The following is a 15,202-nucleotide window of genomic DNA, read 5'->3' on the forward strand; positions in this document are numbered from 1 at the left end:
AGAAGGTCGGACGGGGTCTCTCCCCTCTGCAGATGAGATATACGATCTCCGGCACTAGTCCAGCGCCTACAGGAGCGTACAGCGCTTCCTGGCCACAATTGGGATTGGAAAAAGACCAGATTGGGAGATAAAGGGGGTAAAATGTTCTGGATAATTTTTGTTGTTTTATTTTACAGCATCCTGCCCCTCAGATTATGACACTGCTCCTGATGCAGAGACCAGCTCCCCCTCCAGGTAAGAGTGTTGATGTCCAGCACGTCAGGCTCTACAATTTGTATAATTTGTGTTTTATATGTGAGATGTGAGCAGAGGCTGGAACAATCCAGTGTGGACTTGCAACCTTGACCTTTATAAACCCAATTCCTCCTGATTCCTTGAATGGTTTAATGATATTATGCACTGTAGAGGGAGAAATATGCAAATCCCTTCCAATCTTTCTTTGAGGTTCATTGTTTTTACTCATTTCAATCATTTTCTCATTTCTCATTTTCTTGTGGACAAACTGGATCCTCTGATCATCTTTACTCATCAAAGACTCTTTCATGGTTTCTGCTTTTGTACCAAACCATGATCACAATCACCTGTTTACATCACCTGTTATCTGTATAGTATCTGTTCTTATCAGTTTAATATCTGATACGTCCTCTACCTGAGGACCACATATTAAACGGATTTTTAGGCCTGGGAGAGGGGCTATTTACCTGTTTATCTATCTGTCTATCTGTCTATCTATCTGTCTATCTATCTGTCTATCAGTCTGTCTGTCTATCTATCTGTCTATCTATCAGTCTGTCTATCTGTCTATCTGTCTGTCTGTTTGTCTGTCTGTCTATCTATCAGTATGTCTATCTATCTGTCTGTCTGTCTATCTATCATCTGTCTCTGTCTGTCTGTCTGTCTGTCTATCAGTCTGTCTATCTGTCTGTCTATCTACTAGTCTATCTATCTATCTTTCTGTCTATCTATCTGTCTGTCTGTCTGTCTGTCTGTCTATCTATCTATCTGTCTACCTGTTGAAAATCACATCATTACTTAGTTTTTTCACCTCAATACTTGTCCTAAATTGCCCCCGTCCCAACTTTTTTTGGAATGTGTTGCAGGCCTGAAATGCAGGAATGAAGGTTTATTAACAGAATGAAATGAATCTGAGCAGATAAAACATGAAATGTTGATTTAGGGTTGTAGAAGAGACCCAAGAAGAGTTTGGAAACACTTGTTAGGGGACCAGTGTTCTACCATAAACTCTTATTTTAGTGTTTGATAAAATGACCTGGTTGCTTGATTGTATTTACTGTTTATAATCTGTGGTGCATCTTTAGGGAAAAAGAGGTGAAAACACCAGTGAGGAGCATCCAGGTTCCTCCAAGCTCAGAAGAGAACATTTGCAGTATCAGTGGTCAGCCAGAGACGACCGCAGTACAGCTCAAAGTAAAAGGTCAGTTCAGTGTTTCTGTCTCTGATTTTATCACATTTCTACTCTGTATTTATCGCGTCATGTTGCTCATAACGAATGAAAAGTAGGTGAGCTGGTTTGCCGTGATGGTAAAAGCCGGTACATACGTTCTGAGGTTTGAATCCCAAGCCTGGCTGGGCTCACAAATACAGAAGGCGCGTGGCAGTACGTGAACTTAGTCATTTAGGGAACACAGATCCTATTAGTGCACTGTTAGTGCAGGTCCCAGGCCCGGATAATTAAGAGGGTTGAGTCAGGAAGGGCGTCCGATGTAAAAACTGTGAAATCAAATGTGCTGATGAGCGGACTCATTTGTGAGGAAGACGTACGTACATAATCATCACAATTTTATTTAATTTGTTCCCACCGCTTTATCCTGGATGCCAGCACATCATGAGATCTCGAACATCCTCTCACACAGAGCCAATCATTTTCATTTAGAGCATTTAGCAGACGCCTTTATCCAGAGCAACTAACCCTTCAAATAAGCCTTTTAAATTCGCCCTTTGAACTAGTACTTCAAACTAGCTATTTAAACTAACCATTTAAATTAACCCTTTAACCTAGCTTCGCCCTTTAAACTAGCCTTTTAAACTAGTCCTTCAAACTAGCCTGTTAAATTCGCCCTTTAAACTATTACTTCAAACTAGCCCTTTATACTAGCTATTTAAAGAGCCCCTCAAACTAGCCTTTCAAACTAGCCCTTAAAACTAGCCTTTCAAACTAACCCTTTAAACTAGCATTTTAAACAAGCTATTTAAACTAGCCCTTCAAACTATCCTTTCAAACTAGTTTTTTAAATTTGCTCTTTAAACTAGTACTTCAAACTAGCCTTTCAAGCTAGCCTTTTAAACTAAACCTTTAAACTAGCCTTTCAAACTAGCTATTTGAAATAGCCCTTCAAACTAACCCTTCAAACTAGCCTTTTAAATTTGCCATTTAAACTAACCCTTCAAAATAGCCCTTCAAGCTAGCCTTTTAAACTAACCCTTTAAACTAGCCCTTTAACTAGCTCTAGCATTCTGTAGTCAATCACAATCACTAATGACGTGTTAGCACTTGTGTGTGTATGTAAACTTTTGACCTGCTCTACATTTGCTGGAGTATTTTGGTCAGTTGAGAAAAACTAAAATTCTATTTTATTTCTACACAGCAGGTGATTCAGTGAGCAAAACTTCATCTCCGAAATACCCACATACCCTCAAGATGTCCTCCAACGTGGAGTCCCCGTCCGAGTCGGACTGGGACGACGACAGAGAAGAGGTAACGACGTACCCGACGAGTGCTCAACGCAGGAGCCATCAAAGTGTTTCTGTTTTATAATAATCATCTAACATGATCCCACCACGTTCACCCTGTTCACCATGTTCACCCTGTTCTCCCCTCAGACGTTTGATATCTACGTGGCTAAAGTGGACTGCCGCCCCACAGTGGCCGATAAGGAGGCCTTCATACTCAAGGAGGGCCAGTTCGTGGAGGTCCTGGATTCAACACATCCGGTTAAGTGGCTCGTTCGAACCAAGCCGACCAAAACCACCCTGTCACGACAAGGATGGGTCTCACCAGCGTACCTGGAGAAGAAGACCAAGGTCAGTACTGATGTGGCATGAGTGTGAAATATGAGTGTAATATCGGGTTTTCTCATAACTACTGCAATTACGTCCTCTGGTGGCTAATCGATGGTTCTGCACAGTGCCGCCGGATAATGGAGATTGGTGCGTGACTCTCTGTACGCGATACAGATCTCCATATGAACCTGCCTTGTGCTGGTGAAAAGAAGCGGTTTGCTGTATGTCAAAGGGGGCAAACCGGTCGGTCAGGACTAGAGGTCAGGTACTTTGGGGCGCCCAGTTGGCGCAGAGGTAAAATCCGTCAGCCCAAAGCTGACATTTCGAATTTCAGATGTGCTAACGACCAGCCAGGCGCCCACACAGACTGCCGGAGGAGATTCCTCTGAGCTTGTTGATTGATGGTGTCTGCACTGAGAGGGGGGTACGGATCTTCATATAAGCCCATCTGATGCCGGTGAAAAGAAGCGGCCGGTTCAGCACACTCAGTCAGCACCAGAGGTTCGCAGAAGTACAGGTGGAAATATGAATCGGGTAATTGGATATGACTAAATTTAAAGGTAAAGTGTGCTAACCCACTATTGCTGGGATCCAAGGTTCGAATCCGCCTCCAATCCCAAGCTGTGCTATTGACCAGTCAGGCACCTGCATTCGGACGTGATTGGCTATTTATGAGACATGTGACTGCATCCTGCCCAGTGATTCCAGGGAAGCCGGACCCACCGCAACCCTGACCAGGACGAATCTGTGTTAAAGCATTAAACTCCTCACCAAAAATGATTTGATTTGTTTATTTGCAGGAATTATTTTCAGTGTCTCAGGAACCAGAGATAAAGGAGAGAAAAACACCCAGCAGAGATGAATACAGAGAAACACTGAGGTGAGGAGGATATAGATCTGTTTATCTATCTCTTTATCTATCTACCTGTCTCTGTCTGTCTGTCTGTCTGTCTATCTATCTATCTGTCTGTCTGTCTGTCTGTGTGTCTATCTATCTGTCTGTCTGTCTGTCTGTCTGTCTGTCTTTCTGTCTACCCATCATCCTGAATGTGATCTGTTTCCATTCTCTCCAGTCAGCTGATTAGAGGTCTGGTTGATGGTGAGGATGAGTTTGTTAGAGAGCTGAACTTCTTTGTGGAGAATCATCTACAGAACGTAGAAACCAGCTCCACCGTACCCGCCACCGTCCTGAGCCGGAAAGAGCGAATATTCCGCAACATCAAAGACATCGGCAGCTTTCACCAGCGGTAATCTGAGCTGTAGAAATAATAATAATAATAATAATAATAATAAAGACGCCACCTGAACGTGCGTTTCATTTAAAGATGAGCCGGTTGTGTGTTTCTGTCTTGTAGTTGTGTTTTACCGGAGCTGAGCCGGTGCACCACGGACGACGACGTGGCTCAGTGTTTCGTGAGCCACGCCCCTGACTTTGAGGCGTATATTCAGTATATAATGGGACAGGCTCAAGCTGAGGCCTGCATCTCGGAGAAAAACACGCAGCATTTTTTTAAGGTGAGTTTCAAACGCTGTGCTCAGGCCAAAAATAAAGATAATAAATAGCAATAATAATAATAATAATAATAATAATAAAATAATAATTAATTATAATAATAATAATAATAATAAATAATAATAATAATAAAAATAATAATTAATAATAATAATAATAATAACAATAATAAATAATAATAATAACAATAATAAAAATAATTAATAAGTATTAATAATTATAATAATAATAATTAATAATTATAATAGATAATAATAACAATAATAATAATTTAATTAATAATAATAGTAGCAACAATAATAATAATAAATAATAACAATAGTATCAATAATAAATAATAACAATAGTAATAACAATAAATAATAACAATAATAATATAATAACAATAATAATAAATAATAATAATAATAATAATAACAATAATAATGCATAAATGATAACAACAACAATAATAATAATTAATAATAATGATGATAATAATTAATATTATTATTATTAATAATAATAATAACAATAATAATAATAAATAAATGATAATAACAACAATAATAATAATTATTATTAATAATAATAATAATAATAAATATTATATAATAATAATAAATAATAATAATAATATAATACATAATTTTTATTATTACTTTTATTATAATTTTTTTTATTATAATTTTTTTAATTGTTATTATTATTATACATAATTTTTGCCCCCAGTCTTGCGATATCCATCTGCAAACCCTTTAGGTAAAGAGCATTCTCCATGTGTTGTTGACACCTTTAAGGTTGCCAGGTTTTACCTGAGTGAAGCTTTTGGGGCATGAGATGATTTAATCAGGTTTAAAACAAGCTTGTCCTATTTAATAAGTAAAATACATCAGAAGAATAAGGACGCCCCTTTTTATTATTGAGATTTGAGGTTTCCAACTTGGTGGCAACAGTTTCAGGAAGGCCCGCACAGAGCAATTAGCCCATCCTGACTGGACAATTTTGAGATGAATTGGAACATCAGTGCTTGACATTTTGTCTAAATGGGCACAGTTCCTACAGACACACTTCAAAATCTTGTATGCAGCCATCCCAAAGGCGGCATTTAGCAGACACTTTTATCCAAAGCGACTTACAATCATGACTGAACACGATTTGAGCAATTTAGGGTTAGGGGCCTTGTTCAGGTGCCTGAACAGTGGCAACTTGTTCAACAGTGGCAACTTGGTGGTGGTGGGGTTTGAACCAGCAACCTTCTGATTACCTACTACTAGTCCGTACCTTAACCACTGAGCTTCCATTAACCATTCATATGAATGGTGCCGAACAAGGGGGTGATCAGTTGGCTAGCCCACCACTCCTGGGATCCACAGTGCGTATCCCCGGCGGTGCTACAGACATGACTGGCTATGTTAGAGGGGAGGTGGCTGAGGCATTGCAGTGGATTGGCATCTTGTTAGGTTTGTTATGCATTGGACGGAGTGATTCCAAAGAAAACCAGACCCACCTCAACCCTGACCAGGACAAAGCGGTGGATTTGAACCCTGGATCCCAGAGCTAGTGATCTAGCATAATCTAGCACTGTACCACCCAAATACCATCTAAATACACTTATACACAGGTAGTTCCTTTACTTCTGTGGAATTTGGAAGTGGAATTAATGAACATTTTGTTTTTCAGCAATACGCCAACACAGCTTTTGCACATCTGGATGTTCGAGTCTTTAGTGTCGGAACGTACCTGCAGAGACCGCTGGAGAGGATTCAGACCTACAAGAACCTGTTCAAGGTATCACTGTCAAGACTCTTCCATTCACTCTTCCATTTAAACCTCATAAAATTATTTTGTTTTCCTCTTCTGCACTGTCCCAGTTGGGATATACTCAATTTCCTAGTGAACTCTGCTGGTGGCGACCTCTGCTGGTGGATCGACACCCATGTTGGCCAAGTGACTTTGGGACTTTGGTCTCGGTTGTGGTGAGCCAGCGTATTTGTGAAGGGGTGGAGTACGCCTCACAGTGGAGGTGTCAAGTGTACAGCAGATCACCCCACACTCACCTAGAAGGAAAGAAAGAACCGGGTGTAATTGTTAGAGAAGCAGAAAGGAGTAGATAAATGAAACAAAAAAGAACCGAGTTGCCACCAGTGCCAGCTACTCAATCCACCAGTGAGTGATAACCCAAGCTTTAGAAAAAAGAGCAAGTGCCAGCCATCTGGCAGGCATTCCGCCTCGACCTGACCATGCTGTAGGTAGCTAACATTCGGAGCAACCAGCTTCCTAGGAAAAAAGATCTCGAGAACGCCAACAGAAGAGCTGACGAGAAAAAGAACTGAACAGAGACAAGCTCAGTGTCTCAGAGTCATTAGAAAAGCTGGTAATAAGGCAGCGGCCCAGTGGAGACGTGACCAACAAAGCTGCTTCATCTGCCCCATAATGGCATGGCTGGTGGGCATGCTACTGTAATCCTCACCCAGGTTCAATACTGTAATACGGCAGCTTGCTGTGTCTTTATCTTGTAAACATGATGTATAGAAACTGATTTACCCACCACAACCAGTCTGGTGTACCAGTCACTAACACATTTTTTGAACATGCTGATTATAATGGGCGTGGTTTTTGATATTAGTGAATCCTAGTCATGTGTTACCATTGATGAAAATTGCTTTTATTTTTCATTCACAGGAACTGATCAGAAATAAAGCAAGAAGTGGTCAGAGCTGCTGCCTCTTGGAAGACGCTTTTTCCGTGGTGTCCAGCTTGCCCTGGCGTGCCGAGAATCTGCAGCACGTGTCCCTGATCGAGGACTACCCAGCACCCCTCAAAGGGCTCGGAGAGCCGGTCCGACAGGTAGACGATCGGCCGCGTGTTTGGACTTGATTGTGTTGAAAGTATCGAACCACACGCCTCGGTGCTGGATGTTTCTGTGAATCCTGGTTTGTTGGTTCTGTTCCTCTCAGGGTTCCTTCACTGTGTGGGAGGAAGCACCCGGCACCAAGATCTCACTGAGAGGTCACCATCGCCAAGTCTTCCTGTTCAAGGACTGTATCGTCTTCTGCAAGCTGAAACGTGACCTGAGCACCCATTCCATATTCTACGTGTTCAGGAGTAAGATGAAGGTACAACTGCACGGTCTTGGTGTGTGTTACTGTTAAAAGCTACCACGGCAGGTCTGGGGAATCAGGAGGGGTTTTTTTTTGGTCTGGGGAATCAGGAGGGTGTTTAAAAATGGAGGGTGTTTTATTGGTCTGGGGAACATGGAGGGTGTTCGAGTGGTAGGGTGTTTTTTGGTCTGGGGAACGAGGAAGGTGTTTGCGTGGGAAGGGTGGTTTTTTAGGGGAACAGGGAGTGGGGAGGGAGTTTTATTGGTCTGGGGAATGGGAAGGGTGTTCGAGTGGGGAGGGTGTTTTTTTTGCTCTGTGTTCGAGCGGGGAGGGGGGGTTTGGTCTGGGGAACGAGTAGGGTGTTTGAGTGGGTAGGGTGTTTTTTTGATCTGGGGAACAGGAGGGTGTTAAAGAGGAAAGGGTTTTTTGGGGAACAGGGAGTGTGTTTGAGTGGGTGGGGTTTTTTTTATCTGGGGAATGGAAGGGGTGTTTGAGTGGGGAGTGTTTTTTTGGTCTAGGGAACGAGAAGGGTGTTTTATTGGGGGGAACAGGGAGTGTGTTTGAGTGGGGAGGGTGTTTTTTGGGGGGGAACAGGGAGTGTGTTCCGACATGTCAATCATCTGCATCTTCATCACCAAACTCTCGCTCTCACTGTGCCATTAAACGATGGACTCTACTCACAGTTTTTACAGCTTCATTCTGAATTCTAATTCATCTGTGATCTGTGGTCTTATTTTTTTCCTGCAGCTGAGCGATGTTAATCTGAAGGACAAGGTGGAAGGAGACGACAGATCCTGGGTTCTGTGGCATGAGCACAGAGGTACCATCAGAAAGGTCACGCTCCAGACCCACTCGCTACTGACCCGCCTGTCCTGGCTGAAAGATCTCCGGGAGCTTCAGCAGCGCAGCAAGCTTCCATCGTGGAGTGAGTTTACATTTACATTTAGCAGTACTGTGACAGTATATAGTCTAAGCTATTACAGGTTAGGGGTCTTGCTCAAGGGCCCAACAGTGCCAACCAGGCAGTGGTGGGGCTTCAACCAGCGACATTTGGATTACTAGTCCAGGATGGGACACCAATCCATTGCAGGGCTTCAGCCACCATAATCCTCCTTCAAACATCAATCAAGTCTGTGTGGATGCCTGGGTGGCTGATAGCACAGCTGAGATGTACCACCACACATCGTCATCTTTCCTCGAACAAATACACCGATCAGCCATAACATTAAAATCACCTCCTTGTTTCTACACTCACTGTCCATTTTATCAGCTCCACTTACCATAAAGAAGCACTTTGTAGTTCAATTTGCAGCTACAATTACTGACTGTAGTCCATCTGTTTCTCTGCATGCTTTGTTACCCCCTTTCACCCTGTTCTTCAATGGTCAGGACCCCCACAGGACCACCACAGAGCAAGTATTATTTAGGTGGTGGATGATTCTCAGCACTGCAGTGACACTGACATGGTGGTGGTGTGTTAGTGTGTGTTGTGCTGGTATGAGTGGATCAGACACAGCAGCGCTGCTGGAGTTTTTAAACACAGTGTCCACTCACTGTCCACTCTATTAGACACTCCTACCTAGTCGGTCCACCTTGTAGATGTAAAGTCAGAGACGATCGCTCATCTATTGCTGCTGTTTGAGTCGGTCATCTTCTAGACCTTCATCAGTGGTCACAGGAGGCTGCCCATGGGGCGCTGTTGGCTGGATATTTTTGGTTGGTGGACTATTCTCAGTCCAGCAGTGACAGTGAGGTGTTTAAAAATGCGCTCATACCAGCACAACACACACTAACACACCACCACCACGTCAGTGTCACGGCAGTGCTGAGAATGATCCACCACCTAAATAATACCTGCTCTGTGGTGGTCCTGTGGGGGTCCTGACCATTGAAGAACAGGGTGAAAGGGGGTAACAAAGCATGCAGAGAAACAGATGGACTACAGTCAGTAATTGTAGAACTACAAAATGCTTCTATATGGTAAGTGGAGCTGATAAAATGGACAGTGAGTGTAGAAACAAGGAGGTGGTTTTAATGTTATGTAATGTAATGAAATGTTTTGGTGTGGTTTGGTGTTGTTAGGTCCACCGTGCTTCGAGGTGATGCTCACTGACTCGGCAGCTAAACTTGGACAGACCGTCAAACTGGCCTGCAGGGTCTCAGGAACCCCCAAACCTGTGGTCACCTGGTACAAAGGTAAACGCTTTGAAGATTTTCAGGTAATAACTATTAGAACGAGCAAGCCTGGCATCACGGTGTGGTTTTTCAGATGGCGTGGCTGTGAGCGATGACCAGCGCTGCATCATCACGGAGGGAAACTCTGGTGCCTGCAGTCTGGTTCTGACCTCGGTGTCTGTGGTCCAGGCGGGTCAATACATGTGTTACACAGCTAATCCCGCGGGGAGCGCTAGCAGCCTGGCCGGGATCACAGTAGATGGTAAGATTTGCTTTTAGTCGTGCTGGGTGCCAGTCACTGGGCAGATGGTAGGAAACACTCTGGACAGGTTGCCAGTTCATCACAGAACACACACAACCTGAGTGCACGTCTTTGTACTGTGGGAGGAAACCGGAACACCCGGGGGAAACCCACACAGAAATGACCCTGACCACGCCACCTGGGAATCGAACCCAGGACCTGTTAGCTGTGAGGCAGCAGTGCTATCCACCAAGCCTGTTTATGCATTTTTCCTCGACGTATCCAATTCCCCAGTTGTATCTCCCCAGCCCTTAGCTGACACATGCTGACACGTGTGCAGTAGCCAACCGCTTCTTTTCACCTGCATGATGCGGGTCCACACAGGGATCAGTATCTTGTATGGAGAGTCACGCACTGCTCCCTATTATTCACCGTGTCTTTGCAGTACCCTCAACCAGCCAGCAGAGGTCGCAATTGCAGCCACCGTGAAGCCCGTATTTAGTTATTAGCAACTTTTCTGAGTCGAGGAGGCATCAGGTAGCGATTTGGGATGCATCCCAAGAGACGTCTGCCTTCTCACTGAGCTCTATAGGTGCGATTGATGCGATCTGTCGAGGCTAGCAGGGAAAATACAGTCAAGCTACTTTATTTTAGGGGTCTGGTGAAGGTGGGTCATTTAATTAAAAGAAATATTTGGTGAAATGTGATGCTTTTGTGTTTCGCAGTGCCTCCTAGTTTTAAAGCAAGACTACAGAATACTCAGCTGCTGAAAGGACAGGATGTTCAGTTCTGCTGTTCAACAGGATGTGTTCCTCTTCCCACCGTCAGGTAAACATAGTTCCACCAGTACCTGCTTCTTCAGTTCCTTTTATTCCCTTTATTATTTACAGTCGGATTCCAAAACATTAGAGACACTGGGTAAAATGCAGTGGCATGTCAATTCTCTTTTATATAATATTAAGTAGTATTTTTTCCATCCAGTTGCTCATGTATTTAGAAGTTCCCACAGTTCCGGTCCCTATAGCTGTTCTAGCCAAATTTCTCACCTGATTCCTCACATGGCTCTGATCGTAATGGGGTGGACTGAAGTGTTCGGTGTAGCCTCGCACCTTCAAGAATCGAAAATGAACCCAATTTGCTGGGTGCTCAACCAAACTAGAACAAAACCGAAGCTCAGAACAAAAACGAGGGCAGAAAAATAAAACTGATGGCCAAAATAACAAAAAAAAAGTACCTTTGTTTTTGTCAGGTATCGGGGAATGTGAACGTCTATGTATGTGTGGTTAATTCTTACTGTTTTTTTTCTTTTTGTAAGTGTGTGGGGTCTCAGGGTTATTAGCGAGGGGAGAAGCAGACATGGGCATCGTGATGATTTGATAATTGATTTGGGCTGGGTTGGGGTAAATAGTCAGTTTTTGATTTTATGCATGTTACACAGTAGTAAGTAAAAAGCGCTGTATTTTATTGTATCCTTTTATTTTAATTATATATTATTTGTTCTGTATTTTACAGTTACTCTTTGATTACTGTTTGTAATTCATGTCCTTTGTTTTTTGCAAAATCAATAAACAGCCGCAACAGAGAAAGTGGATAAAAAAGAGAAAGAGCAGAAATAAGAACTAGGAAAGAGGGTTTGGCTGTGTTGTTGTTTATTAAACACAGGTCAAAGTTATTTGCAAATGGCTGCAAATAGTGCACATTTGTTCTATGGTCCCAACTCTTTTGGAATTTGATGATTTTTTTAGGTGGTTTAAGGACGGCAAACCGTTGGTGAATGACGAGAAATACAAGATTAAGAGTGATGAGCAGACTGGAGTCCTCAGACTGGTTATAAAGACGACAGAGGAAACTGACGTCGGCCAATACGAGTGTGAGGTACGCCGATGATAATTATTTATATTTATATTACACTGTGTAACAAATGGGCTAATCACTCTCTATGACTGTATCCTATTTTACTTGTATGTTACTTTACCAAACCTTTACCCATATTAAGAAGAGGAGCTTAATGGATGTTTTTTATTGTAAAAAATTAATAAGACACTTGAGATTGTGTGTTACTGTGATTTACATCCACACACAATTTCTGACTAAAATCATGAATGAAATGATCATCTACAGTGAATGTTGTGTATCTGACTCGCTGTACCTGTACCTGTACCTGTACCTGTACCTATCCATCTCGTCTCTCCTTCAGCTCCTGAATCAAATGGGCAGCGCGAAGTGCAAAGCACAGTTAAGTTCTGCTCCATCCCCGGTGAGAGACGTTCCCAGAGAGCAGCCTCAGGTCTCCTCAGCTCCAGGTAGGAGGGTTTCGCATAAGTCCAGGTAAACACGCTTCATTTCCAAGCAGGAAATTCAACACGCCACGTTCTCATGATGACATATCACACACCACTATCATTTCCTGGTTTCACTTCATCTGTACCTCATCTGTATCTCCTCATCCATCAGATCTCTTCAGGAGTCTCACCATTTTTTTGTTTTAACACCTCACACGGCTCGTAACACCTTACGAGGCCACAAGATAGATAGATATACTTTATTTGTCACATATACATATACAGGTGTACAGTACAATGAAATTCTCTCTTCGCATATCCCAGCTTGTTTGGAAGCTGGGGTCAGAGCGCAGGGTCAGCCACCTTACGGCGCCCCTGGAGCAGACAGGGTTAAGGGTCTTGCTCAAGGACCCAACAGTGGCTGCTTAGCAGAGCCTGGATTTGAACCGCCAATCTTCCGGTTGATAGCCCAAAGCTCTACCCACTAGGCTACCACTGTCCAATTAAACAACAGCAAACATGTCAATCTGTGCTGAAGCTGCAATCACCGATCTCTGACACAAAAGTGTCTACTAACGGGGACAACAGGTCTAAGTTAAGCATGTCCCCATATGTGACCACAGGTTAATATCAAATCCTTGATTGTAGCTTCAACACTCACATTTCAAACCATCACTCAACACCTCAGAACCATCTCTTCATCCTCAAACACTCTCACATACATCCTCACTGCTCATAATGTTTCAGTAGTGTCATACACTGATCAGCCATAACATTAAAACCACCTCCTGGTTTCTGTACTCACTCACTTACCATATAGAAGCACTTTGTAGTTCTACAATTACTGACTGTAGTCCATCTGTTTCTCTACATGCTTTTTTAACCTGCTTTCACCCTGTTCTTCAATGGTCAGGACCCCCACAGAGCAGGTATTATTTAGGTGGTGGATCATTCTCAGCACTGCAGTGACACTGACATGGCATAAATACCGTGTCCACTCACTGTCCACTCTATTAGACGCTCCTACCTAGTTGGTCCATCTAGTAAAGTCAGAGACGATCGCTCATCTATTGCTGCTGTTTGAGTCGCTCATCTTCTAGACCTTCATCAGTGGTCACAGGACGCTGCCCACGGGGCGCTGTTGGCTGGATATTTTTGGTTGGTGGACTATTCTCAGTCCAGCAGTGACAGTGAGGTATTTATAACCTCCAGCAGCGCTGCTGTGTCTCATACCAGCACAACACACACTAACACACCACCACCATGTCAGTGTCACTGCAGTGCTAAGAATGATCCACCACCTAAATAATACCTGCTCTGTGGTGGTCCTGTGGCGGTCCTGACCATTGAAGAACAGGGTGAAAGGGGGGTAACAAAGCATGCAGAGAAACAGATAGACTACAGTCAGTAATTGTAGAACTACAAAGTGCTTCTATATGGTAAGTGGAGCTGATAAAATGGACAGTGAGTGTAGAAACAAGGAGGTGGTTTTAATGTTATGGCTGATCAGTGTATGTAGAGCAGTGGTTCTCAACCGGGAGGAGCCCTGAGGGAGGGATCCCCTGACATGTTATTAAGAAGAGGAAAAACAATTACGAAAGATGAGACAGGAAAATCGATAGACTATTAATAATCCAGCAGATCTATTATAACTCTATTATAAACTACCCATAGTCCACACTGGGTCTTTGAAAATGGATCTGTCCTCTTACCAACAGAATCACCAGTAAGCCTACATAAAAATATTAAGCGTCTGTTTGAACACAATACCTTTGACATTCTTGCTGAAAGTGTGTAAAGAGTGCCCGAGAAAAAAACGGTTAAGAACCACTTATGTAGAGTACAGTATTACGCTTGAGTCTGATGGTGCGTTCAAATGGAAATTCCAAAGATATGGTTATATTATGAAAAGCTGAACACATCAACACATTTCCACTTCCCGTGGTTAAAGACAACTGTTCCTGGGCAATCTGGAATTTACCAGTGCAGGTCAAACCTTCAACGGTAGTGAATGAAGAGAGATGATGAGACTAGAATTGAAGAGAGAGGAACTCTCTTTTATGCTGGCCATCCAAGTCTTCCATTTTTATTTATTTATTCATTTAGAAAAACAACAATGTAAAGAACCAGGGAGATAATGGGGAGAAGATGGTGTGACCATTCATCTAGGAGGAGAGTTAAATAAACACCAATCAGCCATAACCTCCTTGTTTCTACACTCACTGTCCATTTTATCAGCTCCACTTACCATATAGAAGCACTTTGTATTTCTACAATTACTGACTGTAGTCCATCTGTTTCTCTACATGCTTTGTTACCCCCTTTCATGCTGTTCTTCAATGGTCAGGACCCCCACAGGACCACCACAGAGCAGGTATTATTTAGGTGGTGGATCATTCTCAGCACTGCAGTGACACTGACATGGTGGTGGTGTGTTAGTGTGTGTTGTGCTGGTATGAGTGGATCAGTCACAGCAGTGCTGCTGGAGTTTTTAAACACTTCACTGTCACTGCTGGACTGAGAATCGTCCACCAACCAAATATATCCAGCCAACAGCGCCCCGTGGGCAGCGTTCTGTGACCACTGATGAAGGTCTAGAAGACGACCGACTCAAACAGCAGCAATAGATGAGCGATAGTCTCTGACTTTACATCTACAAGGTGGACCAACTAGGTAGGAGTGTCTAATAGAGTGGACAGTGAGTGGACACGGTGTTTAAAAACTCCAGCAGCGCTGCTGTGTCTGATCCACTCATACCAGCACAACACACACTAACACACCACCACCATGTCAGTGTCACTGCAGTGCTGAGAATCATCCACCACCTAAATAATACCTGCTCTGTGGTTGTCCTGTGGGGGTCCTGACCATTGAAGAACAGGGTGCA

At 43.1% G+C, this 15,202-nt stretch overlaps 1 protein-coding gene and 1 pseudogene across 1 annotated transcript in view; both read left to right on the forward strand.

The window, feature by feature from the left end:
* obscna (obscurin, cytoskeletal calmodulin and titin-interacting RhoGEF a) overlaps positions 1-15,202 on the forward strand; it is a 91,751-nt gene that overhangs the window by 53,042 nt on the left and 23,507 nt on the right. Inside the window, exons 51-65 of the mRNA XM_062998720.1 lie at positions 177-234; positions 1,320-1,435; positions 2,610-2,716; positions 2,842-3,042; positions 4,099-4,268; positions 4,377-4,536; positions 6,197-6,304; positions 7,199-7,363; positions 7,474-7,632; positions 8,365-8,542; positions 9,700-9,813; positions 9,887-10,054; positions 10,759-10,861; positions 11,779-11,908; positions 12,231-12,336. Coding sequence (XP_062854790.1) covers positions 177-234; positions 1,320-1,435; positions 2,610-2,716; positions 2,842-3,042; positions 4,099-4,268; positions 4,377-4,536; positions 6,197-6,304; positions 7,199-7,363; positions 7,474-7,632; positions 8,365-8,542; positions 9,700-9,813; positions 9,887-10,054; positions 10,759-10,861; positions 11,779-11,908; positions 12,231-12,336 — 2,043 coding nt within the window. The remainder of the gene's footprint in view (positions 1-176; positions 235-1,319; positions 1,436-2,609; positions 2,717-2,841; positions 3,043-4,098; positions 4,269-4,376; positions 4,537-6,196; positions 6,305-7,198; positions 7,364-7,473; positions 7,633-8,364; positions 8,543-9,699; positions 9,814-9,886; positions 10,055-10,758; positions 10,862-11,778; positions 11,909-12,230; positions 12,337-15,202) is intronic.
* LOC134318621 (U2 spliceosomal RNA) lies at positions 590-767 on the forward strand (annotated as a pseudogene).

The sequence above is a fragment of the Trichomycterus rosablanca genome, chromosome 7 (genome assembly GCF_030014385.1).
Source record: "Trichomycterus rosablanca isolate fTriRos1 chromosome 7, fTriRos1.hap1, whole genome shotgun sequence".
Classification (NCBI taxonomy): domain Eukaryota; kingdom Metazoa; phylum Chordata; class Actinopteri; order Siluriformes; family Trichomycteridae; genus Trichomycterus; species Trichomycterus rosablanca.